The 26,498-nt window shown below is 41.4% G+C and overlaps 2 protein-coding genes across 10 annotated transcripts in view; one reads left to right on the forward strand and one right to left on the reverse strand.

Moving 5' to 3' along the window:
* Nucleotides 1–9,561, reverse strand: part of sycp2l (synaptonemal complex protein 2-like) — a 25,175-nt gene extending 15,614 nt beyond the window's left edge. For 2 of the 9 annotated variants that reach the window (XR_008105813.1, XR_008105802.1), the window contains exons 1-18: nt 8,995–9,344; nt 8,682–8,800; nt 8,503–8,605; nt 7,924–7,945; nt 7,740–7,825; nt 7,422–7,510; nt 7,207–7,241; nt 6,965–7,107; nt 6,759–6,813; nt 6,566–6,609; nt 6,261–6,353; nt 6,047–6,107; nt 5,770–5,918; nt 5,586–5,648; nt 4,632–4,666; nt 4,509–4,542; nt 4,298–4,341; nt 4,137–4,197 (exon numbers count right to left, since the gene is read on the reverse strand). Coding sequence is in view for 7 of the 9 variants with exons in the window: in XM_052504228.1 (XP_052360188.1) it covers nt 4,137–4,197; nt 4,298–4,341; nt 4,509–4,542; nt 4,632–4,666; nt 5,586–5,648; nt 5,770–5,918; nt 6,047–6,107; nt 6,261–6,353; nt 6,566–6,609; nt 6,759–6,813; nt 6,965–7,107; nt 7,207–7,241; nt 7,422–7,510; nt 7,740–7,825; nt 7,924–7,945; nt 8,503–8,605; nt 8,682–8,800; nt 8,995–9,141 (1,383 nt within the window). In the remaining 2 variants the exon portion in view is untranslated. The other 7 variants (XM_052504233.1, XM_052504229.1, XM_052504230.1 and 4 more) reach the window with 6 other exon arrangements.
* gcm2 (glial cells missing transcription factor 2) lies at nt 8,746–16,420 on the forward strand. Its single transcript, XM_035756524.2, has 6 exons — nt 8,746–8,889; nt 11,561–11,754; nt 12,176–12,428; nt 13,123–13,235; nt 13,772–13,897; nt 15,009–16,420. Exons 2-6 carry the CDS (start codon nt 11,659–11,661, stop codon nt 15,927–15,929), a joined length of 1,509 nt encoding a protein of 502 aa, XP_035612417.1. The 5' UTR covers nt 8,746–8,889; nt 11,561–11,658; the 3' UTR covers nt 15,930–16,420.
* The last annotated feature ends 10,078 nt before the right edge of the window (nt 16,421–26,498 follow it).

Below are 26,498 nucleotides of genomic sequence, written 5' to 3' on the forward strand. Positions count from 1 at the left end.
TCTGGCTTCCTGACATGTGACAAGTCTGTATACGTGGCACCAATAGTCTCAGTTACTTCAACAGTGACCTGAGGCAGTCAGACGTTAACACATGCAGTGATGGTGATGCCGAGGCCCAAGACATCAGACGTTTTCAGTGACATGATCTGACTGCACAAGCAATGTTCCTGTGATCTCCAGAAGGTGGCAGGTTTTCATTATGATCTTGGACACTCCCCTCCGTATTTATTTAGAGACAGTGAAGCTACATTTGTCTCTATAGTCCAGCATTTTGGATTTGAGATAACATTTCTCATACGAGGCACAGTACAGAATGTCACCTACTTGAGGGTATTTTCATAGATATCCATTTTACCGTTTAGAAATGAAAGCACTTTATGCATCACGTCCCTCCATTTTTTCATACGCATTTGGACAAATTCCCTTAGTGAATAACTTATTTACATGCATTTTCAGTTTGGGTTGTGTTTCTGATTATGTTGTGCCCAATAGGAACTGAATGGTTGATAATGTAGTGTCATTTTGGAGTCACTTATTGTAAATAAGAATGGAAGAGGTCACTGAACACATCTACATTAATTTGGATGCTACCTACCATGATTATGGATAATCACTCATTCACGATTAATTAATTATCCATGACAGCATCCATATTAATGTAGGTGTTCAGAAAGGTCTTCCATTCTTATTTACAATTAAAAAGTGACAAGACATCATTCACCCTTCAGTTCTTTTTGGGCAAAACAAAAATCAGAAACAACCTACAAATGCATCCAAGTGCTAGAAATATGGGACCAGATACTAAACTTACACCTACTTTAAGACACTAAGTTAATGTCAAAATACACACGTACAAAATTCACACACACGACCAAATGCATGTGGACATCTGCTCATTGAACATTTCATTCCAAAATCATGGGCAATTATATGGAGTTGGTCCCCCCTTTGCTGATAACAGCCTCCCCTCTTCTGGGAAGGTTTCCGCTAGATGTTGAAACATTGCTGCGGGGGACTTGCTGCCATTCAGCCACAAGAGCGTTAGTTAGGACACTGATGTTGGGCGAATAGACCTGGCTCGCAGTCGGCGTTCCAATACATCCCAAAAGTGTCCAATGGGGTTGAGGTCAGGGCTCTGTGCGAGCCATTCAAGTTCTTCCACACCGATCTCCCACCATTTCTATATGGGCCTCGCTTTGTGTACGTGAGCATTCAATCTTGTTTATCATTGTCTGAGAGTTTAGGTGCCTTTTGGCAAACTCCAAGCGGGCTGTCATGTGCCTTTTACTGAGGAGTGGCTTCCATCTGGCCACTCTACCAAAAAGGGCTGATTGGTGGAGTGCTGCAGAGATGTTTGTCCTTCTGGAAGGTTCTCCCATCTCCACAGAGGAACTCTGGAGCTCTGTCAGTGACCATCGGGTTCATGGTCACCACCTGTTTTTTTATTTTACCCCCCCCCCCAATTTCGTGGTATCCAATTGTTAGTAGCTACTATCTTGTCTCATCGCTACAATTCCCGTACGGGCTCAGGAGAGACGAAGGTTGAAAGTCACGTGTCATCCGATACCCAACCAAGCCGCATGGCTTCTTAACACAGCGCGCATCCAACCCGGAAGCCAGCCGCACCAATGTGTCGGAGGAAACACTGTGCACCTGGCAACCTTGGTTAGCGTGCACTGTGCCCGTCCGCCACAGGAGTCGCTGGTGCACGATGAGACAAGGATATCCCTACCGGCCAATCCCTCCCTAACCCGGACGACGCTAAAATGGTTAAACATTTGCATGAAAATTCCCTCAAATAAAAAAGTGACATTCTGCACTGTCACCTCATGAAACATTGTTCCCAAATCGAAAATGCTTAGTATAGAGCCAAATTAACCAATTTCATCATCACTGTCCAAATAAATACAGAGGGGAGTACCAACCAAGCGTATTGAATGTACAGTTGAAGTCAGAAGTTAACATACACTTAGGTTGGAGTCATTTAAACTCATTTTTCAACAACTCCAAATATATTTTTAACAAACTATAGTTTTGGCAAGTCAGTTATGCACAAGAAGATGTCCTGACACAATGTTTCCAAATATTGTTTACAGACAGATTATTTCACTATCACAATTCCAGTGGGTCAGAAGTTTACATACACTAAATTGACTGTGCCTTTAAACAGCTTGGAAAATTCCAGAAAATGATGTCATGTCTTTAGAAGCTTCTGATAGGCTCGCTGACATAATTTGAGTGAATTGGGGGTGTTCCTGTGGATGTATTTCAAGGCCTACCTAGTGTCTCTTTGTTTGAGATCATGGGAAAATCATAAGAAATCAGCCAAGACATCAGAAAACAATTGTAGACCTCCACAAGTCTGGTTCATCCTTGGGCGCAATTTCCAAATGCCTGAAGGTACCACGTTCATCTGTACAAACAATAGTACGCAAGTATAAACACCATGGGACCACGCAGACGTCATACCGCTCAGGAAGGAGACACATTCTGTCTCCTAGAGATGAACGTACTTTGGTGTGAAAACTGCAAATCAATCCCAGAACTACAGCAAAGGACCGTGTGAAGATGCTGGAGGAAACAGGTACAAAAGTATCTATATCCACAATAAAACGAGTCCTATATCAACCAGTTGAAGCTCGCATCCGCTACAAGACCATGGTGCTTGCCTACGGAGCTGTGAGGGGAACGGCACCTCAGTACCTCCAGGCTCTGATCAGGCCCTACACCCAAACAAGGGCACTGCGTTCATCCACCTCTGGCCTGCTCGCCTCCCTACCACTGAGGAAGTACAGTTCCCGCTCAGCCCAGTCAAAACTGTTCGCTGCTCTGGCCCCCCAATGGTGGAACAAACTCCCTCACGACGCCAGGACAGCGGAGTCAATCACCACCTTCCGGAGACACCTGAAACCCCACCTCTTTAAGGAATACCTAGGATAGGATAAGTAATCCTTCTCACCCCCCTAAAAAGATTTAGATGCACTATTGTAAAGTGGCTGTTCCACTGGGTGTCATAAGGTGTATGCACCAATTTGTAAGTCGCTCTGGATAAGAGCGTCTGCTAAATGACTTAAATGTAATGTAAATGTAACATAATCTGAAAGGCCGCTCAGCAAGGAAGAAGCCACTGCTCCAAAACCACAATAAAAAAGCCAGACTACGGTTTGCAACTGTACATGGGGACAAAGATTGTAATTTTTGCAGAAATGTCCTCTGGTCTGATGAAACACAAATGAAGTGTTTGACCATAATGACCATTGTTATGTTTGGAGGGAAAATGGGGAGGCTTGCAAGCCGAAGAACACCAATCCCAGCCGCGAAGGACGGGGGTGGCAGCATCATGTTGTGGGGGTGCTTTGCTGCAGGAGGGACTGGGGCACATCACAAAATAGATGACATCATGAGGGAGGACAATGATGTGGATATATTGAAGCAGCATCTCAATACATCAGTCAGGATTTTAATGCTTGGTTGCAAATGGGTCTGCCAAATGGACAATGACCCCAAGCATACCTCCAAAGTTGTGGCAAAATGGCTTAAGGTCAACAAAGTCAAAGTATTGGAGTGGCCATCACAAAGCCCTGACCTCAATCCCATAGACGATCTGTGGGCAGAACTAAAAAGCATGTGCGAGCAAGGAGGCCTAGAGATCTGACTCAGTTACACCAGCTCTGTCAGGAGGAATGGGACAAAATTCAACCAACTTCTCGTGGGAAGCTTGTGGAAGGCTACCCGAAACATTTGACCCAAGTTAAACAATTTATAGGCAATGCTACCAAATACTAATTGAATGCATGTAAACTTCTGACCCACTGGGAATATGATGAAAGACAGAAGCTGAATTAAATCACTCGCTCTACTATTATTCTGACAGTTCACATTCTTAAAATAAATTGGTGATCCTAACTGATGTAAGACAGGGAATTATTACTAGGATTAAATGTCAGGAATTGTGAAAAACAGAGTTTAAATGCATTTGGCTAAGGTGTATGTAAACTTCCGACTTCTACTGTGTATATTTTTTAAATGCATCTACAGTCATTAGATCCACTGGCTTGATTAATACTCGTCTCATTGAAAGCATTGCTCAAATAGCATCACAGCAGACATAAGATGACAAGACTCAAATAGCAAACCTCAGTGTCAGAGCTGGCACACAGTTCAAATATGTCCTCCGGTGAAGTTTCAATTCTTTCCCTGTGATTAGAGAAAATCAATTACTTGACGGAAATATGACAGTATAGAACGAGTGCAGTATTGGTGAACCATTGAAACACTTTTTGCTGTGATCACTCACTGAGACAGAGTTGTTGCCAGACTGGTCTGGTTTACAGCAGGGATCTATAGGACAAAACAATCACTACTCCCATACTATTTGTGCAGCAGTCAACTCTTTATTACCATGTGCCATAATGATATAGCTTGACAGAGTTGGACACTGCGGGACTAGGTTGAAGGAGCCCCACTGAATATGGTTAAGTTACCCCTTCATGTGTTTTAATGCTTACCTCTGTGCTGCCTGCAGTTGCCAGAGTAGAGGACCTTGGCGGAAACAATCAGTTGCTCATCTTAAAAACCCAATGTATCATAAATAACCATATAGACTGCCAAATAAAGCATAGGGTACTTACAGTGATGAGGTCTCCAATGCAGCTAGCACGTCAAGATCTAATGGAGAAATACATTCCATGAATTCATACATTCTTTTACAGCAGCCTGGTCTCAGACTTGACTTAACATGGTAAAAGGAGACACTGATACATATATTATATATTATATTATATTAGTATGATCGGTTACATAAGACGGGTTCCTTAAAGCAAAAACAAAAGTAGGGTGAAGACTAGCAAACCAAATATTGTGTGTTCGAATATCACAGACAACTGTAGCAACTTTGTAACTACATAGCATGTTAGCTAATCCTTCCCATAACCATAGCTCCCTAGCTAACTTAGCCAAAACAAATTGTAATTCGTAACAAATTAAACAAAATGGATGAACATCCACAAAATTAAACACATACACCATACTGGAGTGTCCTGGATTTACATTTACTATGTTACCTCTACCCCCAGAGTCAAGGTCATTTAAAAGGACACACAAAAAAAGGACACTTGCTTCTATATATCCACATCATTTTCCTCCCTCATGTTGCCATCTATTTTGTTTAAAGGCACAGTCAACTTAGTTTATGTAAACTTCTGACCCACTGGAATTGTGATAGGGAAATAATCTGTCTGTAAATAGTTGGAAAAATGACTTGTGTCATGTACAAAGTAGATGTCCTAACCGACTTGCCAAAACTATAGTTTAACAAGAAATATGTGGAGTGGATTAAAAGCAAGTTAATGACTCCAACCTAAGTGCATGTAAACATCTGACTTCAACTGGATCTACGTACAGTATGAAGGAAGTTCGAGGTAGTTTTGCGAGCCAATGCTAACTACTGACTGGAAGTGCATGGGTATATGTTAACAAATATTGCCAAAATCCCAAAGCATCCCTTTAATGTGGAAATTAATATAGCATAACCTATGTGATCTGGTCTGATACATCACAGTCTATGAGATTAAAGAACTGAACATATCTGATTGCAAAGGTTCCATGACGTGTTGTATCGATGGCTGGTCATCTGAACGTACACTTTGCTGTGGGAAAGGGAAGAATATGACATAGCCTACTTTCATAACTTAACAATGGGCATCTCATGCTCGTAACTTTATTGGTAAAGCATTGTCCTCATAATTCAACTGTCATGTTAAGGGTTACCAGTAGTCGTTTGCTTTCAAAGACTCTCTTGGCAGCGTCCAGGATGTCATGCTTGGAATCAAAGATGATCTGGACCATCTTTCCCTTGGTCATGCGATAGGTGAGGGGGTTGGACAGGTGAACAGTCAGAATGGTCTGATTATCACAGTCTGGAAGGAGAATCATTGTAAACAATATAAAATGCAGCTTGTTACTTCTCAAATAAAGGAGAAGTCCCATATCCTCATTTCAGCATCAAACTGAAGGGCTAATGATGTAAGATGAATTCTCCACTCACCACACACACTGAACCTAAAGACGTCTGCTCTTAGCAAATGGATTGATTCCCACAGTGAACCCTGTAGCACCAGACGACATGGCAGAGGGGGAAAACAAATTTAAAAAGCCTCACTTAGGACATTGTAAATCTAGGAGCGACCCATTAAAGTAAACATTACTGACATTCATTTATCGCTGACGTACACTGGTGTGTGTGGTCTGGTCAGTCTCACCTCGGGGTTGTTGACAAAGAGGCTGATACAGGACGTTCCTAGGTTGAAGTCCACCCAGAAATGTTCCAGTTTCTCATCCTCTGGCATGAACAGCTGAAGACAAAGACATTAATTTGTAAGTGTTACACACCATTGCCTGAGGGGAATATCAGACCCAATTGGAGGTACCCATGCATGACATAAGACACAGTTAGCTTTAAATAAGACATTTGTAACTGCCACACGTGTATGTTTATTCTCTGGAGTGTCATCCATGTCCCCTTATGACTTTGGAGCAGTGATCCTGGGACTACTGCTGGTCTTACCTCAGTGGTGTCAAGAAACACACAGATGCAGGGGAACGTGAACACCCTATGAGAAACAGGCCATTATCTTACCATTTTAAACTTGTGTTTGATGTGATTTATTCTTTACAGAATAATATATTTGTATTTAAATAATGTGAAATGAGAATAATGAGGCGGGTGTTTGAAATGTAGAGAAAAATAGTGTGGACTCCCCTTCTTTCATCTCCAAAATAGCTGTTCAAGTCATTGAGAAAAGTTCTGCAGTCCTATTTTGCAACAGAGAAGAAGAAAAATCAAGGCTAGTCTGACAGTTAAGCAATGCATGTTTTACCCCAAATAGCAGTCCTCTTTGAATGCCACTATCAACATTTGAATTATTTATGGGGGAAGTTAGAACTCCGACTTAGAGAAACTTACTATCTCAAATTCTGTATCGTTTATTGCGTTGAAGCCCTCCGCAAAAACTGGGTTGGCAAACCACTTGCTGGTCAGCTCTTTCCTCGACCTCTTTATAGTCATTCGACAGAGTGCTTCGGATAGGGCCACCTGCATCTCATAGTCTGAACAAAACCACTACCCAAGTCACAGTCACAGACAACTATGCATTTTTCATACAGTGAATTGCATGCCATTAAAAAAACAACTGAAGTGTCACTCACCGCCCACATTGAGAATGACTTTTGCAAATTGCTCACTGGGGGGAAAAAAACGTCAAACTACATGAACACGATCTTGCGAAAGAAAATAAAAATGCAATGTAGACTAAATCTATCCACTAGGGGGCAATGCATCCTCAGACAACCAATTCAATGTTGGAAAGGCCTCCTCTCCATGTTCTCGTATTTACAGGAATCTGTCATGACTGAAAGCTTACAGGAGTTGACAATGGTCTTTGGACATGCTCAGTTTCCTCCTCTCTTCTTTTGTGGTATTGTCGAGGATCGAGTTAATCGTTCTTATAGCCTGAATGGATAGAAAGAAAACAGTGAAGTATTCGTTATCATTTTGGAGACAAGAACAATGTAACATCCAATAGAATTGCAGGATGTTAATGTTTAGAAAAATATATCCAGTTCTTTAGTAACGTTATTCCTGCTTTTCTATTAGACAGTCTCCCTTTTTAGTGTTTTAGTGAACAAAGTGTATTTCTTCATAACCAACAACATCGCTCTCAATGACTGTACAGCCTTACCTCTAATCTCAGACTAAACGTGACGTCTGGGTCGGTCCCAACCACTCCAACATGCAGCAGGAAGACGCTGGTGAGCTCACCTCTGTCTTTCCCCAAAAAACAAACAGCATTACTGTAGCTACCAGCGTAAAACAAAGCAAGGGATGGCAATTGTAGAATGATCAAAATGAGAGAAAAAGCTCACCTTCAACAGAAGGAGGCAAACGCTGAAAAAAAACAGTATTTAGTTGGCTGATGCAGTGAATAACACTGGAAATGTATTCTAAATCGACCCTAGACCAGGGCTCTCCAACTGTTCTTTTCGAGCTGCCCTCCTGTAGGTTTTCCACTCCAACTCCATTTGTAACTAACCTAATTCAGGTTATCAGCTAATTATTAGAATCAAGTGTGCTAGATTAGGGTTGGAGCAAAAACCTACATGACTGTAGCTCTGCAGGAACAGGGTTAGAGAGCTCTGCCCTAGACACTTATGCAGATCTGAAATTATTTGATAAGGATAGCGTCGCAAAATTCCTGTAACTTTTCCAAAATTCACGGATTTCCTGCTTATTCCCTCCTGATTCCAGGAGTCTACGAATCAGGATTTCTGGACAAACGGTTGAGAAAGCAACCTAGATAGGAAAGCAACATGGCAAACTACCCACCCAGTCTGTCATAAGGCAAGGTGAAGTAATTAACATTGTTTAGACATCCAATATTTTCCGATCTACATGAGTGGGTAGGGCTAGGGGTTGATTTAAAATTTGGCCAACTCACTCCTTACCAGGAAAAAATCAAAAAAGGTCTCAATAAGGCTGGGCAGGTCCTTCACGCCTTTGTATTCTTCCATTTTCAGAAAGTCTGCAGCTCTTTCAAACCACGTCAACATGTGGACATGAACAAACACGGTCAAATAGACTCAGAACCCGATAGATTACATTTGAACATATATATAAGATACTTATCTTGTAAACGAGACCTTGCCTGGCCAGGCAGTTAAAGCAGTCTTCATCATACTGGCATACATCTTCAATTGCTCTCAAAAGCAAAGTGACACTTTTGAACACACTTCTGTCAAGTTCCTGCAATCCACAGAGGAGAACGGGGAAGAGAATGTTCACAATTCTAACAAAACTGTTCAGCACATTTATTGTGGAACCAATATGCTTTGGTAAGGTTTTACTGATCATTGTTTTATATAAATAGGCTACTTCAAGCAGGAATTTCATACCCACAAAGGGTTAAATAATTTGATGGATGTGAGAAAATAGGCTACCTTGTTAGCGACTTTGTTCAATCTGTTAACCAACGACTTGGAGGCTTTCTCCCTCAGAAGTGCTGCTGTAATGGCTCCAACATTATTGCTGACGAAAGCATCCTCCAAAATTATTTCGAACTGATAGAAAATGTGAAAAATACGCATCGTTTTGATCAATATGATTGTAATAGATAGGCCTATAGTTAGCGTTACACCGCTGGTCTCTTCAATGGGGTCCTATTCACGCACATAAACTAATCTAAATACATTTCCATAATTTACCATGTTTTACGATAATATTGCCGTTTTTTAGGCAGCTAGGCAATAAGTCACGAAGAAACGATTGCATATAATTGTAAAAAAAAATGTTCAAACTTACGTTCATAATTAGCGGTGTGCGAGTGTAGCTATTGGGACAATTTTGCCACAGGTGAATCTAATTAGTGAACTATCGCTAGAAAAGACGCGCATGAAGGACCATAATCTGTCCAAATAAATACATGCTGTAATCTCCTTTTCGTTACGGGTAATTCAACCTAAACTAAGTGAAACTGTGAACGTTTTCTTGATAACAGCAATCTGAATCAATTATTGTGTTTGAAAGTATTTTTTGGGCGGAAAAACATTAGTTTTTTTTTTGTGTGTGAAGCCATTCGATCTTATTTGCATATGGAGGATACATAATGACCAAACAAACATCTAAAGTTGTGCATAACATTCGAATTTTGATCAATTAAATGGGACTTTCACAGTTAAAATAGTTTTTATCGTGGATTTTTTACCACTATCAGATCTTTCAGCAATGTGACGGACTTGAAGTTAGAGAAAAATCTGACTGTTTGTCTTACTGAGTTGACAAATTACATTTTTCTACTTCATTCAAGTGGTATACACAGTAGCAATTTTGTTTATTCTCAGTTGCTGTATGACTTTAAAACCTAATTAAATGTAACATATTTGAGCCAAAATGCATATTCTAGTTTAACCTATCAGTCAGATGGAGCTGACAGTTTATGGTTGTGACCTCGGTGATTACAATATTGTTTGTTTAAATCTATCAACAGTATAGAACTTTACAGAGTGGCCTTGTTGCACTACATGTAACGAGGACATGAATAATTATGTTATAGCTGACCCTACTCATTACTGTTTAATTTTGGACAAATCTGACAGTTGACCAAATCTCCCAACACATATTATAGGAATCACCGTTTTGAGAGAAATATTCCTTAGTCACAGAGGGCTATTGCAAGAAACTACATAAGATCCTTTTCCAGTTAATATCCATTATGGCCAGTTTATTTTGTATTGTAAACACTTTTTTGGAGAGTTTGAGAGGCGGGGGCTTACCTCTGGGGCGACCCCAAACAAACGATTAAATAAATATATATAAATAATACATTTTGTTATATGTTTGGGTTGGATGGGGGTGCTACGCCAGTGGTTTTATTTAGGTATTCTGGTAATTCGCTCAATGAATAGCCTAATGGACAGCAATAGATTTTAATTTCACATGAAGGAGAATAACAATAGAAAAAAGTACATTTAACCGTATACAGTAGCCTATTTTTTGATCAGCCTCAAGTCGTAACAGTGCCAATTTGACATGCAAACAAATCCCTGACATGCTTCAAATGTGTATTATACTCTGCCAAATGCTGTCGGGAAAATATCCAAATTCTGATTCCCAAATAAAAGAAAAGTGAACAACATTCCACAATAAAACAATAGGTAAAGACATTGGTGTAGCCTACAAAAATCTCTAAAACATGACATTCGTTAACAATGCCGAATGATTGATGCTTTGTTTATTGTTAATGTGCAGCCCCAGCTGTTTTGATGTTTACACGTCAGTGTGGCTTTAGGTTTACATACAACAACTCTTAATGATCTCAGATAGATCACTTGTTGACACCTGTCAATGTAGGCTACTTGTGTAACCGTTGAATGTTGCTATTTCACATTCAGATTATTCACATATATTTTTGCTTATTTGTGAGTTTAGAGGACTCGTGAATCCTAACCAACAGGTTTGAAATTTACAACAGATAATATTCCTGTCAGAACTGCAAGCATCATCGAAAAATAACAATATAGACCCACAAGAAACAGCCCAGGCCAATTCCCATCGTTTGTGGGCGGCCTTGGGAAATTTCATGACGTCTGTGTGTATTTAAGTTCAACATAGAGACACAGCATAATAGCCTAATATTTTTTATGTTTCATGCATACACAGTGCTAGAAAGAAACGTTCGGGGAAACGGACATGCAGTAAGTGGAGGTCAGTGCCACGGATCAGGTGAACTGAAAGTGCACAGCGCTCAGCCTCAACAGAGCTGAGGCTAGACATATTTCCTAGTCCTGCCTCCTCCTTTACATAGACGAGACAGCCCTTACCTACAGTCATTCACCTTGCTATTCCGTTGGCATCGCGTGACACACTCCCCAGGACACAAGGGAATTTTGGATTAACACCGAGAAAAGACAGAGGAAATCGGATAAAGATCATGTACTTCTGGACATATATTCTCTAATTCTTTTTCATTTTTAGCGTTGTCTGTCATATGCTTTATTTTTGACAAAGGAAGTGATTTCGTAAGGTTCGCGGCTACGGGACGGTACCTGTATTGGTGGGTCCTGCTATGAGTCAAGTTCAAAACCGTAAAATTGTGAGATTCTAAGATGTCAAAGTCCTCGGATCAGTTTGAAGACCCCGACTGTGTTTCTTCCTTTGGTATGAAGTTAACGTGGGATATCAACGACCCAAAGCTGCCTCAGGTAGGCTAATGTCGACGTTTTGCATACGCCAGTTGACGCTATCATTTAAAATATATTCAGTGACAGCTATTTAAAATAACATTCTATAGCATTTGGTAGTCTATAAAATAAAAGTATTTCACGGTTGAATCGAATAAATCAGTTTTCATTTGTAAAGATATGCAGAGTTAATGATACATTAGTTGACACGCATGTTGTCATGATTTGCCTTATAGCCTATGCTTTCATAGCTCAGATATCAAATAACATATTCATTTGCAGTTTGTCCATATCTTTGGTTTTCGTCACAATGAACACTATTTACAGGAATATTCTATTAATTGGCCTGTAGTTGTTGTTTTAACCGTATTATCCATTTTAATAAAAAGCACTTGAAAATAATGAATCTATCAAAATCTATATTTTTCCCTAATTCTGACAGGACACAAAGCAGTATGACGCTTTCCAGGAGTGGACGGATGGGTATGTTCGTTACATCTACACAGGCGAGGATAAGAACGCACAGCGGCACCTAAGCGGATGGGCCATGCGGAACACCAACAACCACAACTGTCAGATTCTCAAGAAGTCCTGCCTCGGCGTGGTAGTCTGTGGCCGAAATTGCACGCTGGCTGACGGAAGCAAACTCCAGCTCCGACCGGCTATCTGCGACAAAGCACGACAAAAACAACAAAGTAAGTAAATGCATTATGCACAGCTGTCATGCATATGGTATACACCTGGCGACCCGTCTCCTCGGAAAAACGAGGAAGACATTAAAACACTTGTTGATGTTGAATCAAATAATTTCCTATTGTCTAAATAAACACTATTTATTCTCAAAGCTTAATGAGCTCAGTTAAATTATTCATAATGATAGCCTACTTATTGGGCCTGTCGATATTGTAGGCTGTTTTTGAGAATAGCCTATAATTCCACTCACTCTGTAAAGAGATTAAACTATTAAACTTAACACCTGGTAACACTTGACATCTGACTCATTCTTTCACATCGTCATGACCTTGATACTCTATAGAAATCTGACACTTGGTGCTTCAATAAAATAAACTCAATAACGCTTTATATACAGAACACCTACTTATTAAACAACTTCAGATATTGTTGGTCTGACTGAAAAAAAACGGTCTAATTAAAAATAATACCCCTCATAGTAAATATGTATTTTTTTTATTGTAAAAAATGTATTAATCAGTATTCACTTTCAACCACCCTCCACATAATAGACTATGATTCTCCTCACATCCACAACAGTATAATATTTCATAAATAAACTTACAATACTTGAATACAAAAATCACTTCTATACTATTAGCCAACATGGCTTTGTTTAAAACTGTGTGGTTGTGTGTATTGGTGGTTGTTCTCCAGAGAAGCTGTGCCCCAGCTGTAACTCTGCCCTGGAGCTGATGCCATGCAGAGGACACAGTGGCTATCCCGTCACCAACTTCTGGAGAATAGATGGAAAAGCTATATTCTTCCAGGTTTGTGGGTTCATATTCTAAATTGAGAGGTAACACGTTTGCAGGTCTCTCTATTAACTGTTTTTTAAGCATTGTTTAATAGTCTGTCACCATTAATAAACTGTTTGATAATCATTGTATATCAATTGTTAATACAATACAACTATTCATACATTAATTCATGTATAGTACTGTAATGTATTGTACAGTACAGCAGATCTTATACATGCATTTACTTATCAATGTATGTTTATTAGCCGTTTATGAGCAGACCTACAAGTACTGTATGTTTTTAGTATTTCTATTTAGCGATATTAGGCAATAAATTATCATTAACATGGCTTCATGAATTTGTTGTTTTATTAGTGAAATGTAACGATATGGGTTAATTAAAGTAATCAAACAATAAACCAACCATTTTTAGTTATGAGCTTCTGTGCAAAAACATTCCCTCACAAATATTACAATTTATTTAGTTAAGAGTAATCCTAAATGTGACCAAAGATGTTTCTAATTTCAAGAAAGTAACATCCTAGTATGTATTGATGTGATTGCAGGCGAAGGGGGTCCATGACCACCCCAGACCAGAGAGTAAGTCTGAGACGGAGGTCCGGAGGAGTGCAGTGAAGAGGAGGATGTCCTCTCCACACTTCTCCCAAAAGAGGAGGTTGATGGAGACAGATGTAAGAAACGTTGCCCTCAATAGTCATATCTACACTGAACAAAAATACAAACGCAACATGCAACAGTTCATATGAGGAAATCAGTCCATTTAAATAAATTCCTTAGGCCCTAATCTATGGATTTCATGACTGGGAATACAGATATGCATCTGTTGGTCACAGATATCTTTAAAAAATGGGCCTCACAGTGGGCCTCAGAATCTCTTCTCTTTTTGAGCATTCAAATTGCCATCTCTAAAATGAAATTGTGTTCTTTGTCTGTGGCTTATGCATGGCCATAACATTACCCCACTGCCACCATGGGGCACTCTGTTAACAATGTTGGCATCAGCAAACCGCTGCAAAACATACACATGGTCTGCGGTTATGAGGCCGGTTAGACGTACTGTCAAATTCTCTAAAACAACATTGGATGTGGTTTATGGTAGAGAATTAAACATTAAATTATCTGGCAACGGCTCTGGTGGACATTCCTGCAGTCAGCATGCCAATTACACGCTCCCTCAACTTTAGACATCTGTGGCATTGTGTTGTGTGACAAAACTGCACATTTTAGTGGCCTTTTATTGTCCCCAGCACAAGGTATACCTGTGTAATGATCATGCTGTTTAATCAGCTTCTTGATTTGCCACACCTGTCAGGTGGATGGATTATTTTGGCAAAGGAGAAATGCTCCCCAACAGGGATTTAAACCAATTTGTGCACAACATTTGAGAGAAAAAAGCTTTTTGAGTGTATGGAACATTTCTGGGATCTTTTGTTTCAGCTCATGAAACATGGGACCAACACTTTACATGTTGTGTTTATATTTTTGTTCAAGTGTACTTTGAATATTTACCTGCTCAGCCAGAGGTGGATGGTTCCTTTCAAGATGTTTTCCTTGCCACTGTTGCCATTGCTTTCTCGTTGTGGTTGTTTAGTTTGGGTGGCAGAAACAGTAAGCACTTTGTGACCTGTACTTCGAATACCGTAAAAGCACTTCTTTGCACATACAATGTGACTGAAAAGTAAATAACTCACAAACTACCCACATGCCATTTTTATTAAATTGGTAGATGCAGTAGACTGTCTTTGCCTAGCCAATCACTAATATGTACTAAATATTCTTCAGACCGGGAGATACCACGACCTGGGCACTCCTTTCCCCAACCTGCACCAGCTGTCCTGCATGGAGGGCCCAGACCGCTTTAGCATCATCTCTGAGTCCAACTTCCCCATCCAGACCCAGCACTACCCTCCCTTCCAAAACCCAGAGCCCTACAAGTTTGCCTACGATGCCCACACCAACATGGGTGAGGCCCCATCCACACTCCAGAAGCAGGCCAACCACCGTCTGTACATGCCCCGGCCTCCGTGTGGCTATGACTTTGCCGTGCCGAGCTATTTAGGCTCGGGCTCCTACACAGCCCTCTATAAGGACCCCAGTAGCCCCCAGGCAGAGGCCCCTGAGCCCAGCAAGGTGAGCTCGGGTCTGGGTACCAGCACGGCCACACCCCACACCACCGGGGTCCTTTCGGGCCACGACCGCAACAACTACGACACGACCAGCAAGCACCACGGCTGGAAACAGATCTTGGGCAAGGGGACGTACAGCGAGCGGGGCGAGTACGGACAGTTTCCTGGCAACACCAACCACCACTACTACAACAGTGAATACCCGTGCAGGTACCCTGGCCCAGCGCCAGCCACGCCCGCTGCCCTGCAGACCATCATCACCACCACCACCAAAGTGTCCTACCAGCCCTGCCCCAAGTCCTCCGTGGTAAAGTACGGCGACAACATCTACGACGTCAAGGGCCTGCCCAGCTGCAGCTCCCTGCTCGAGGACACCTCGCCCACCTCTTACTCCGATCTCAAGATTCCTGAAGATTCTGGGGTCATCAAGTCTGCGCTGTCGTACCAGCCGGAAACCCTGCCAGCTAAAATCGAGAGGGCTGAGAACTTTGATACTTACCGATACGGCAACTACGCGTCCAACAGCTATCCCGACAGGGTTTCTCATCCATTTAGATACGACGGAGGGGACTACTAATTGAAGTGGAAGACTGTGATTTGATAGTTATGCAAATGATCAGAAAGAACGCTTGGAACAGACTTTCTGCCACCTTTTATCAGGTTTGTAAAGCTCTATTGTTATTTATATATTTGAGATGTTGGATTGCATTTGGACTGCTAGTGATGACACTACATTGAGTCTAGACTCTTCTAGGATGTTCCCAACATTTCCCCATTTAATGCATAAGAAAAAGCCACAAAGTAGTTATTATTGCCTTTGGATTTTTTTTAAAAATCGGATTAAATGTGTTTGTAGAATATGAATAATATGTATTCTTAAGGTATTTTGTCTGTTACAATATCACATCATGTTCCTATGGCACTGAAATAAATGTTCTATAGACTGGGAATGGACAACAAAGTATCATGAAAATGCTTGTGGTACAGTGCAACTGTAAATGCAGTCTTCAACTGTACAGTTTGTGAACATTGTTATGTGACATAAAAATTCAATGAGCTCCCACCATAGATTTGACACATTCTGATGCTGTGGTTATGGATGTTGCCTTTTTTTTGGTCAAATTCACTTCATTTACTTCCAACCCTTTGCAAGACCTTGCAGTTTAAACAAAGTAATTACACTGTTATCGACTGTCTTAAAATACTGGGGGGTGAGGAACATAAGTCAAAAACAAGCTCATTGCCACCCCCCACACACACACTCACTCACTCAGAAAAGGATGTGCTCGTGTCAAAAGGGATGAAGTTGGGCAATTAATCGTCAGGTTTGTCATCGGGTCGCTTTCAATCTTGTGGTTCAGAGGCGCCCTGACAAGTATTTCCCTCCACGCTGGGGTAGAGACGAGAGAAAGATAGAGGGAGAAGAGATGAGTCTTTCTCCCCTCCTTTCAGAATGCCGGTAATACCTGACGCTGACAGTATCTCTCCTCGCGGACGGTTCAGCAGGGAAGCGGCGCCGCTTCTTTTCGAAGCTCAACACTCTGACTCCGCCGGGGACTTTTCCTCTGATGTCCCATCTAGATAAACAAATGACTCTCTATTATTGTAAGGACAGAGGTGGTGCTAGCCCTGAATCAGTTTCTCCATATGTGTGATCCTTTTTAGTGTAACTGCGTGCTGACAGGAGACATAATGGGAGCCTTGTCAGACAGACTGATCACAGATGGCTAATAACGGCTCGGTTTCAATATTTCACAAAACTCTTACCTTGTATTGGATTAATTGTACAGAGATGTAGCCTTTTCTATGTAATTAAGCTGGGTTTGTAGGCCAGCTACACCTAATATACAAGGTTTTGACAACATAAACGTTAATATACAACATATTTGTAAAAAAGTTTAAATGTAACCAATCAATCAATCACATTTTATTTATATAGCCCTTCGTACATCAGCTGATCTCTCAAAGTGCTGTACAGAAACCCAGCCTAAAACCCCAAACAGCAAGCAATGCAGGTGTAGAAGCAAATGTAACGTAGAGCTTATGAGACTGGATAGCCAGGACGATGGGTACAGACTGTTAGCCTGTTTCTTCTCTTCAAGATTATAGACTTGGCTGATTTATAGTATATTAGAATCATAGATTATATTACAGTGCACGGTACAGTGCAGTGTATTATTTGTAGGCCCTACTTACACAAATAATGTACTGCATTAAAACACAAAACAGGATTGGCTCATTTGAGTGATTCATCAAACCTAACTTGTTTAGTTGTGAGGTACATCTGTACATCTAATTAACAATACAATTCCCCTCTGTAGGACTGTATGTCTAACAAAAACATGGGTCCTGGCTTTATTTCACAGTCCTGTTTCAGCTTCCACTTGTTTAGTACAGTATTTACAACGAAATTGTGACAATGGATACTTTTTAGCACTTCTCAAAAAATGAACTCAGGGCTCTATTAAATCTGTAATGCTGAAGCATTACACATTCCGCAGTAGAAATGTGAAGGTCATTTCCGATTTAATTGACACATTCAGCTGTGAATGCAGTCTCCGCTAAAGCAGGAACATTTGCCTTTACATTTCAATCACGCTGTAAAGCTGAACTTCCGCAATGCGGATTGAATACAGCCCTCCTGGTACCAAATTGCAGGCCTACATACTGATGTTGTAGTGCTTTCTTCTAATGAGTGATCAATCAAATGTATTTATAAAGCCCTTTTTACATCAGCCGATGTCACAAAGTGCTACACAGAAACCCAGCCTAAAACCCCAAACAACAAGCAATGCAGATGTAGAAGCACAGTGGCTAGGAAAAACTCCATAGAAAGGCAGGAACCTAGGAAGAAACCTAGAGAGGAACCAGGCTCTGATGTGTGTGTAACTCTGTATTTCACTGTCCAGTTTTAGATGGTTTCTGTAGGTTACAACTTGGATAGTAGTCAGTATTTTCTTTCAAGCATTGACTCAAGCTGTGTTAAACTAACATTCATACTGGATGAAAAACAAGTCAAATTGTTCTGTTTTTGACCCTCAACATATAATCATCCTCCTATCAACATAACTTTCACCACTACCAACAAGTTGTATTGTAGTACATGTACTACAAATAGTAGTGGTGGTGGTAGCTAATAATAGTACAAATAACCTCATTAGGGAACACGTGGATTATAACCCATATAATACACACCTATGTGACATTTTTACTCTTCACCCAAACACAGCAAACTTTAACCTCTAGGCCTCTGACCCCTGCTTGACCTTTGATCTTTCTCTCTCATGAAACCTGTCTTGAATTCCACTGAGGGGTTGACTAAGCTAGTATGCTCCACTCAGAAGGTACAGAACCACGGCACTGCTGTCAGGGCTGTAGCACTGGCTGGCTGATGGGTGCCTGATTAATGTTGGTGAATCTGCAGCCACCCCTATATTCCTCCCCCAGCCCTCATCCTACACCATCATACTTCAAGAGGTTTTGTTTACAAACAGTGGGATAGAGATATGCCATGCTTAAAAGCAGGTGCCAGGTTATCTCTCCAACCATATAGCGCTTCAAAGGGATCCAAAAGCCACTCAGAAGTGGGACGATGCCTTTGACTGTTGAACACATTATGGGCCTTGGCAAGCATTGCGAACAACGAGGGTTGCAGTGCCCAGTACAGAACATGTATATTGGGAAAACTAAAGTAACTTAAAGGGACAATCTGCAGTTTATACATCCATTTTTGGACTTATACATTAATGATATGTACTCATTGATTCTTTAAGAATTTAATTTATAAATGCCTCATGAGCTTAGTTCAACTGCCATACCCGATCCAAAACCAAAATATAAGCTTGCTTACCTCTAATGTTTGTAAACAAAGTAAATGTAAACAATCACTATATAGCCTCAAAACATGGTTACATTGAAAAAAAAATTAGAATACATCCTTGCATCCATAGTTCTATACATTTGAGAGTGGTTACATTTCTCCAGCCCCATCCCTCAGCTTTTTACATAAATTGCACATTTCTGCTTTATTAAAACTGGGAAACACAGACTACCAGTAGGAAAGCATTGTATTGTACCTTCATGGTTCAATTTTCCCTTTCAAAAGCAACAACATTTGCTTTCTGCATTGACATGTCTCTTTTTTTACCATTGCACATTTTCAACATTTCTCCCCAAAGAATGGGGCTTTGAGTATTTTTCCAAAAAGCATTCCTGTGAAAATGAAGATGGAAGGTCCCAGGTGGTGGGCCCACTGAACCAGCCTTCCAACAGCTTGAGCGACAGCCTTTTACGCTCCTCAACAGACCCTCTACTACTTTTACATTAGCAGCTGAGCGGTGGTGGTAGTGATAGTGGTAGTGGTACACAGCACAGGCAGGCTAGGTGCTCTCTAGCTCTGTAGGCCTCTCTCTCTCTACAGGTCACTCAGGCTGATTAGTGCAGGGCCTCAGCTGCTCCTGGCCAGAAAAATAGGCCATTTATACAGCCCTTTTTCTCTCTGTCTGAGTGTACCTCACACACGCACACTGATGGGCGCATAAATAAAAACAAACACACACACACACACACACACACACACACACACACACACACACTGATGGGCGCATAAACATTTTGTGGACCAACAATCGATTCCCAATCAACATATTATTTTCCCTATGCCATAACCCTAACTGCCTAATCCATAAAACTAAATGATCCTTTTTACAAGTGAGGACTTCTGGTACTCACAAGTATAGTAAAGCGTGTACACACACACACGGCCTCAAATGCTGAGCCTTTCAGCTTTTCTGATCCCTTTAAGTGAGAACCATTGATGAGTGACTTCTATACAGTTTGCTCTTGAAGAGCCCAGAAACACATTCTGTTCCACCTCTAGATTACACAAAGCTGATTCATCACACCACAGCTACCTCCAGTCAAACCCAGATATAAATGCAGATGAAACTGATCTGTGACACAATAATAATTAACTAAAAACTCATCAATCTCCGACAAGTTAAGTCTCTAACTGTTTTTTTTAGCTTCTTCTTCAAACAACAACAGTCAACGACAATCATGCCACGGTTCACACATCTGGTCTTCAGATACGTACTGTAAGTCTGCTAGCCTAGGAAGCTGTCGCACCTGATGGATTCTGTTGTTTTGCCCTTAGCCGTGAACCGAAGCAAGAATCTCAGGCATGCCAGTCTGAAGATGTCACATAATTGTTAAGAATAGATGGTTAGGGACAGGTTATTCTTTATACCAGGCCTTGATATCTCTGCCTGAAAGGCTGCTGGAATGCAGGTGCTTTGCTGAATGCGGAGGCCATGTATCATTAACATAAATCAACTGAAACCGATTCTAAAGGGCGCTGAGCACTGGAGTCCATGTCACCACAACGCCTGCAAAAACAAAACCTGTGCCTATTGTTTCCCTTTAAACCTTCATCTGCCGCATTGGACTGTAATATCAATAACTGCTGTTGACAGCAGACAGCCCAGTCTGGCAGCTTCAGTGTTGTGTAATTTGTAAGAGTGCAGAGCATGTCCGATGTACCTGCCAGTATTTAACATCTCCACTAGGGCCCCCCAAAAGGGGTTTAAATGGTCAATGGGAAATGGATACAACATATTGTATTGTCACTTGAATGACTGTCACTACAATATAAGCTATATCAGTTTTTGAGTAATATCTCAAATGTGGATGGAACACAGTACACTCTTAGACTAGGTTTCCAAATGGGTTCTTCATCCCCATAGGACAGGGGTCACCAACAGGTTGATAGCAATTGATTGGTCGATCTCCAAGGCATTCCTAGTCGATCGCCAAAGATTTCAATAAAAAGCCCAACGATAAAGCCTTGCGTTCCTATTTTTTTTTCTCGTGCGGTAGGCACATCCGATTCAGCAGCCTTGCGTGCCGTGTAGGTGAAATGTTCCCATTTTGAACCATTTCATGTGTCTGAAGGTACAAACTCCCCCTTCCTGGCGGGCCCAGAGAGCAATTAAAGTTCACTATAGGCCAGTGGAGGCTCCTCAGTGAATTTAATCAAATAAAACAACTGTGAAACATTAAAGTTGTCCTTTTTAGATAAAACTATAATTAATATATACACAAAATCAAATAATTGAGTAAAACATTTTGCAATGAAGGTCTACAGTAGCCTCAGCAGAACTCTGTAGCATAGCACCATGGTATAGGCGGAGGACAACTAGCTTCTGTCCTCCTCTGGGTACATTGATTTCAATACAAATCCTAGGAGGCTCATGGTTCTCACCCCCTTCCATAGACTTATACAGTAATTATGACAACTTCCGGAGGACGTCTTCCAACCTGTCAGAGCTCTTGCAGCGTGAACTGACATGTTGTCCACCCAATCAAAGGATCAGAGAATGAATATAGTACTGAAAGTATAAGCTACAGCTAGCTAGCACTGCAGTGTATAAAATGTGGTGAGTAGTTGACTCAAAGAGAGAAAGAAAATAGTTTAACAGTTTTTGAACAAATCAGTTTGTTCCAAAATTAAGAAGAAGTGAGAGAGAGCTAGCTATATATACACTGCTCAAAAAAATAAAGGGAACACTTAAACAACACAATGTAACTCCAAGTCAATCACACTTTGTGAAATCAAACTGTCCACTTAGGAAGCAACACTGATTGACAATACATTTCACATGCTGTTGTGCAAATGGAATAAACAACAGGTGGAAATTATAGGCAATTAGCAAGACACCCCCAATAAAGGAGGGGTTCTGCAGGTGGTGACCACAGACCACTTCTCAGTTCCTAAGCTTCCTGGCTGATGTTTTGGTCACTTTTGAAAGCTGGCGGTGCTTTCACTCTAGTGGTAGCACGAGACGGAGTCTACAACCCACACAAGTGGCTCAGGTAGTGAAACTCATCCAGGATGGGACATCAATGCGAGCTGTGGCAAGAAGGTTTGCTGTGTCTGTCAGCGTAGTGTCCAGAGCATGGAGGCGCTACCAGGAGACAGGCCAGTACATCAGGAGACGTGGAGGAGGCCGTAGGAGGGGAACAACCCAGCAGCAGGACCGCTACCTCCGCCTTTGTGCAAGGAGGAGCAGGAGGAGCACTGCCAGAGCCCTGCAAAATGACCTCCAGCAGGCCACAAATGTGCATGTGTCTGTTCAAACGGTCAGAAACAGACTCAATGAGGGTAGTATGAGGACCCAACGTGCACAGGTGGGGGTTGTGCTTACAGCCCAACACCATGCAGGACGTTTGGCATTTGCCAGAGAACACCAAGATTGGCAAATTCGGCACTGGCGCCCTGTGCTCTTCACAGATGAAAGCAGGTTCACACTGAGCACATGTGACAGACGTGACAGAGTCTGGAGACGCCGTGGAGAACATTCTGCTGCCTGCAACATCCTCCATCATTACCGGTTTGGCGGTGGGTCAGTCATGGTGTGAGGTGGCATTTCTTTGGGGGGCCGCACAGCCCTCCATGTGCTCGCCAGAGGTAGCCTGACTGCCATTAGGTACCGAGATGAGATCCTCAGACCCCTTGTGAGACCATATGCTGGTGCAGTTGGCCCTGGGTTCCTCCTAATGCAAGACAATCTCATGTGGCTGGAGTGTGTCAGCAGTTCCTGCAAGAGGAAGGCATTGATGCTATGGACTGGCCCGCCCGTTCCCCAGACCTGAATCCAATTGAGCACATCTGGGACATCATGTCTCGCTCTATCCACCAACGCCACGTTGCACCACAGACTGTCCAGGAGTTGGCGGATGCTTTAGTCCAGGTCTGGCAGGAGCATGCCCAGGCGTTGTAGGGAGGTCATACAGGCACATGGAGGCCACACACACTACTGAGCCTCATTTTGACTTGTTTTAAGGACATTGCATCAAAGTTGGATCAGCCTGTAGTGTGGTTTTCCACTTTAATTTTGAGTGTGACTCCAAATCCAGACCTCCATGGGTTGATCAATTTGATTTCCATTGATAATTTTTGTGTGATTTTGTTGTCAGTACATTCAACTATGTAAAGAAAAAAGTATTTAATAAGAATATTTCATTCATTCAGATCTAGGATGTGTTATTTTAGTGTTCCCTTTATTGTTTTGAGCAGTGTATATTTTTTGTTAAATTATCACTTTAAATTAGCTGGCGAATGCAGCTAGCTAGTTTACCCTACACTCGGTTCAAACAGAGAAGGATGCTATTGTAGCTAGCTGGCTATGGCTATCCAACACTGGAACTCTTCCAAGGTAAGCTTTTGGTTTTATTCATTTATTGCCACTGGGCCCTGCCGATGTAACTGCTAAACTGCTTTCTGGCTGTACACTGTACTGCATGATTGTAGCAGGCTTACTAATGCATTGGTTCTAGTAGCTATGTTGAATATGACGTGACAACGATGTAGGCTGTGTGTAGCGGTTAGCGTCATGATATGAAGGTTTGGCTTGGAAATGCTTTTAGCCTGGCCACAGACATCTGATGTGTTGTGTCCACTGCAGTCCACAAGCGAAGGAAAAAGATGAGGATGAAATCGCGTAGATAGTTGTGAGAAAAAATTACAGTGCCTTGCGAAAGTATTCGGCCCCCTTGAACTTTGCGACCTTTTGCCACATTTCAGGCTTCAAACAAAGATATAAAACTGTATTTTTTTGTGAAGAATCAACAACAAGCGGGACACAATCATGAAGTGGAACGACATTTATTGGATATTTCAAACTTTTTTAACAAATCAAAAACTGAAAAATTGGGCGTGCAAAATTATTCAGCCCCCTTAAGTTAATACTTTGTAGCGCCACCTTTTGCTGCGATTACAGCTGTAAGTCGCTTGGGGTATGTCTCTATCAGTTTTGCACATCGAGAGACTGAAATGTTTTCCCATTCCTCCTTGCAAAACAGCTCGAGCTCAGTGAGGTTGGATGGAGAGCATTTGTGAACAGCAGTTTTCAGTTCTTTCCACAGATTCTCGATTGGATTCAGGTCTGGACTTTGACTTGGCCACACCTGGATATGTTTATTGTTGAACCATTCCATTGTAGATTTTGCTTTATGTTTTGGATCATTGTCTTGTTGGAAGACAAATCTCCGTCCCAGTCTCAGGTCTTTTGCAGACTCCATCATGTTCTTCCAGAATGGTCCTGTATTTGGCTCCATCAATCTTCCCATCAATTTTAACCATCTTCCCTGTCCCTGCTGAAGAAAAGCAGGCCCAAACCATGATGCTGCCACCACCATGTTTGACAGTGGGGATGGTGTGTTCAGGGTGATGAGCTGTGTTGCTTTTACGCCAAACATAACGTTTTGCATTTTTGCCAAAAAGTTCAATTTTGGTTTCATCTGACCAGAGCACCTTCTTCCACATGTTTGGTGTGTCTCCCAGGTGGCTTGTGGCAAACTTTAAACTACACTTTTTATGGATATCTTTAAGAAATGGCTTTCTTCTTGCCACTCTTCCATAAAGGCCAGATTTGTGCAATATATGACTGATTGTTGTCCTATGGACATAGTTTCCCACCTCAGCTGTAGATCTCTGCAGTTCATCCAGAGTGATCATGGGCCTCTTGGCTGCATCTCTGATCAGTCTTCTCCTTGTATGAGCTGAAAGTTTAGAGGGACGGCCAGGTCTTGGTAGATTTGCAGTGGTCTGATACTCCTTCCATTTCAATATTATCGCTTGCACAGTGCTCCTTGGGATGTTTAAAGCTTGGGAAATCTTTTTGTATCCAAATCCGGCTTTAAACTTCTTCACAACAGTATCTCGGACCTGCCTGGTGTGTTCCTTGTTCTTCATGATGCTCTCTGCACTTTTAACGGACCTCTGAGACTATCACAGTGCAGTTGCATTTATACGGAGACTTGATTTCACGCAGGTGGATTGTATTTATCATCATTAGTCATTTAGGTCAACATTGGATCATTCAGAGATCCTCACTGAACTTCTGGAGAGAGTTTGCTGCACTGAAAGTAAAGGGGCTGAATAATTTTGCACGCCCAATTTTTAAGTTTTTGATTTGTTAAAAAAGTTTGAAATATCCAATAAATGTCGTTCCACTTCATGATTGCGTCCCACTTGTTGTTGATTCTTCACAAAAAAATACAGTTTTATATCTTTATGTTTGAAGCCTGAAATGTGGCAAAGGGTCTCAAAGTTCAAGGGGGCCGAATACTTTCGCAAGGCACTGTATATTTATAACGAGAAAAGTGATCAAGCTGTTTTTATGTGGCTGCTATGAAAGTGAAGTGTGTGATCAAGGGTGTATTCATTCCGCCAAATCCGCTGAAAAATATATCTTAAACAGAAGCAAATGGAATGAAACAGGGATAAACATAACTGAATTTGTCCGATAGAAACTCTAGTTTGCAACTGTTGGACTAATGATTACACCCTAGATCAGCTAGAATGCATGCAAGAGTGTGCAAGGCGGTATTGAATGTGTCACTGTCTGTCACCTTGATTACTCAAAATGTTATCTACCTGTGCACCTATGTTGTAAACTTTCATTCATAGGCTAGGTTGTGACGGGTATAGGGAAAATGTGAGTGTCATGCAGTTGCCTAAACCTATCTATGTTTCATTGAGCTGGGTGAATAGAATATGAATGACAGTCATCCAATATGCTGTAATAAAAATAAGACCATGTCCATAAAAAAAGTAATCCTCCCTCATCTTAAACGGCACCAACTGCCACTGCTATAGGCCTATCGCTGGCCAATCAGATGGCTCAGATTCCCGTGTCTGCAGTAACGTATCAGGGTTAAAAGAAAGCTATAGCAAAGTTGATACTGTGAGATTTCAAAACTTTTAAAACCATGACTAGAGGGAGACTTGTCAACGAATACAGCAAAGATCTGCAGTTTTTATGAGTGAGTTTTTATAAGTTCTTACTCAGCACTGTCAACACACAAAATGTGCGTTCTCCCTACTTCCAGTCACGCTACAACCAGCACTGCAGCTGTAATGAATGAGTTTGAAAGTGTATCTATAAGCTTGCGTTGTTATTATTAGCCTCTTGGGTCTTTTTTAATATTGAGGAATATTTAACTTTCTCTGTTCATAGGAGAAACAACAGGAATTTTTCCATGAGGCAGAAATAATGCAGTGCGACTAGTTTCCCCATCAGCTCGAAGACGGTGTCTCTTTTTGGTCAGTGTCAGAGGAGGAAAGGGAGAGCGGAGGGATGTT

Source organism: Oncorhynchus keta, chromosome 4 (assembly GCF_023373465.1).
Source record: "Oncorhynchus keta strain PuntledgeMale-10-30-2019 chromosome 4, Oket_V2, whole genome shotgun sequence".
NCBI classification, from domain to species: Eukaryota; Metazoa; Chordata; class Actinopteri; order Salmoniformes; family Salmonidae; genus Oncorhynchus; species Oncorhynchus keta.